Source organism: Passer montanus, unplaced genomic scaffold (assembly GCF_014805655.1).
Source record: "Passer montanus isolate IOZ18808 unplaced genomic scaffold, ASM1480565v1 scaffold1592, whole genome shotgun sequence".
NCBI classification, from domain to species: Eukaryota; Metazoa; Chordata; class Aves; order Passeriformes; family Passeridae; genus Passer; species Passer montanus.
The window spans coordinates 1,766-3,837 of NW_024363072.1; the positions used below are offsets into that span (position 1 = coordinate 1,766).

At 64.5% G+C, this 2,072-nt stretch overlaps 1 protein-coding gene across 1 annotated transcript; it reads right to left on the minus strand.

Annotated features, from left to right (window-relative positions):
• Nucleotides 1-710: 710 nt before the first annotated feature.
• LOC120499199 (protein NDRG2-like) lies at nt 711-2,064 on the minus strand. The gene is made up of 7 exons (XM_039702746.1): nt 1,961-2,064; nt 1,783-1,877; nt 1,346-1,390; nt 1,212-1,263; nt 1,071-1,118; nt 928-963; nt 711-824 (listed from the first exon to the last, which is right to left on the minus strand). The coding sequence occupies exons 1-7, from the start codon at nt 2,000-2,002 to the stop codon at nt 765-767; spliced, it is 378 nt and encodes a 125-aa protein (XP_039558680.1). The 5' UTR covers nt 2,003-2,064; the 3' UTR covers nt 711-764.
• Nucleotides 2,065-2,072: the final 8 nt, after the last annotated feature.

A 2,072-nucleotide genomic window follows, 5' to 3' on the forward strand; every position in this document is an offset into this window, starting at 1 on the left:
GAGACCCGCCCCCTTCCCTCTGAGACACGCCCCCTTCCCTCTGAGACACGCCCCCTTCCCGCTGAGCCACGCCCCCTTCCTCTCTAAGCCATGCCCCTTCTGCTCTGAGCCACGCCCCCTGCCTGGGGACACGCCCCATCCCTGTGAGCCACGCCCCATCCCTGTGAGACCCGCCCCTTTCCCAGTAAGCCACACCCCTCAATGTAAACCACACCCATTTTCTCCAAGCCACGCCCCTTCTCCATTAAACCACGCCCCTTTGTGCAAACCACGCCTCCTCCCCATTAAGCCACGCCCCTTCGTGTGACCCGCGCCTGTTTGCATTAAGCCACGCCCCTTTCTCTAAGCCACACCCATTCGTAAATAAACCACGCCCCTTTCTCTAAGCCACGCCTGTTCATAATTAAACCACGCCCCTCCCTTCAGCCACGCCCCCTAATCCCAAGCCACGCCCCTCCCCAAGCCACGCCCTTCATGTGCCCTGCATGTTAATGAGCTTCCATGCATATTAATGAGCCCTGCTGCAAATTAATAATCGCTCCTGCATACCAACGATTCCCTCTTGCATATTAATGAATCCTGACGCATATTAATGACCCTCCGTGCACATTAATGAGCTGATGTGCACACTGACGATCTGTCGTGCATGTTAATGAGCTCCCATGCATATTAACGACCGCCCACCCATATTAACCCCTCCTCCTGCAGACTGACGCTCCCTCATGCATATTAACGAGCCCCTCATGCATATTAATGAGCGGCCGTCACTCACTGTAGCCCATGCCCTGCAGGAAGTACTTGATGGCCTCGGTCAGGCGGCCGGGCTGCGGGGAGGGGGCGTGGTCAGCGCTGGCCACGCCCCCCGATAACTGACCACGCCCCCCCGAGCCATGACCACGCCCCCCAGCCCTGACCACGCCCCCTCACCTGGGCGATCTGCGGCTGCCCGCCCCCGTCGGCCATCTGCAAAGGGAAGGCGGCCTCTGATTGGTCAGCCGGGGGTCACCCCGGGGCCAGGGGTCACCCCGGGGCCAGGGGTCACCCCGGGGTCACCCGGGGTCAAAGGTCACCTTCAGGAACGACGTCTGCGTCGGGTCCAGCTTGGCGTTGCACTCCACCTTGTGGGCGTGGCCGAGGAAAGGGGGGCGGGGTCAGGGCGGATGCGCCCACAAGGCCACGCCCCCCTCCCGCCAGGCCCCGCCCCCACTCACCACGGCGTCCTCGTGGGGGGCGGAGTCACCGACCACCAGCAGGACGGGGCAGCTGGGGGCGGGGTCAAAGGTCACACGTGGGTCAAAGGTCACGCAGGGGTCAAAGGTCACACGTGGGGTCAAAGGTCACTCACCGCAGGCTCCCGGCCCCGCTCCGCTCCAGGCCCAGGTCACCGCGGCTGAGGGGGCGTGGCCTGGGCTTAGCCCCGCCCACCACGGCCACGCCCTTTCCTGACCTCTCCCTCCCTAGCCACGCCCATTTTGGACCCCTCCTTCCGTAGCCACGCCCCTTTGTAACCCACACCCGCCATGGCCACGCCCCTTCATGACTCCTCTCTCTCTTTCCATGGCCACGCCCCTAAATGGACCCACCCACTCCTTAGCCATGCCCTCTTCTTTTGGCCACACCCCTTTGTGGCCCCGCCCACCATGACTACACCCCTTTGTGACTCCTCCCCCTCCCAGGACACACCCACTCCTTTAGCCCCTCCCTCCACGCCCCCTCCGGACCCCACCCCGAGTCAGGCCACGCCCCCATGGGCAGGCCACGCCCCCCAGGCCACGCCCCCACCTGGTGTACATGCTCCAGAGCAGGGCGGGGTTGGGCGTGGCCGCCAGGTGCTCCCGGACACGCCCCACGGGGGGAGGGGCGGCCGCCAGCTCGTCCTGGGGACCCCCAGAGTGACCCCTGAGTGACCCCTGACCCCTGAGTGACCCCTGACTTTGGGACCCCCCAAATCCCCCCAGACCTGGGTGAAGAGGTGGCTCAGGATCATCTCGTTCGTCGACATCCGCAGCCCCGAGAGCTGGGGGGCGAGGGGGGCGGCTTGGTGAGACCCCCACCCAAAAAAAAAAAAACCC

Coding starts and splice junctions, on each gene's coding strand:
- LOC120499199 (XM_039702746.1), bottom strand. CDS start 2,002: ATGTCGACGAACGAGATGATCCTGAGCCACCTCTTCACCCAG. Junction 1,878..1,960: donor TGAGCCACCTCTTCACCCAG/GTCTGGGGGGAT, acceptor GGGGGTCCCCAG/GACGAGCTGGCGGCCGCCCC. Junction 825..927: donor GGCAGCCGCAGATCGCCCAG/GTGAGGGGGCGT, acceptor CCCTCCCCGCAG/CCCGGCCGCCTGACCGAGGC.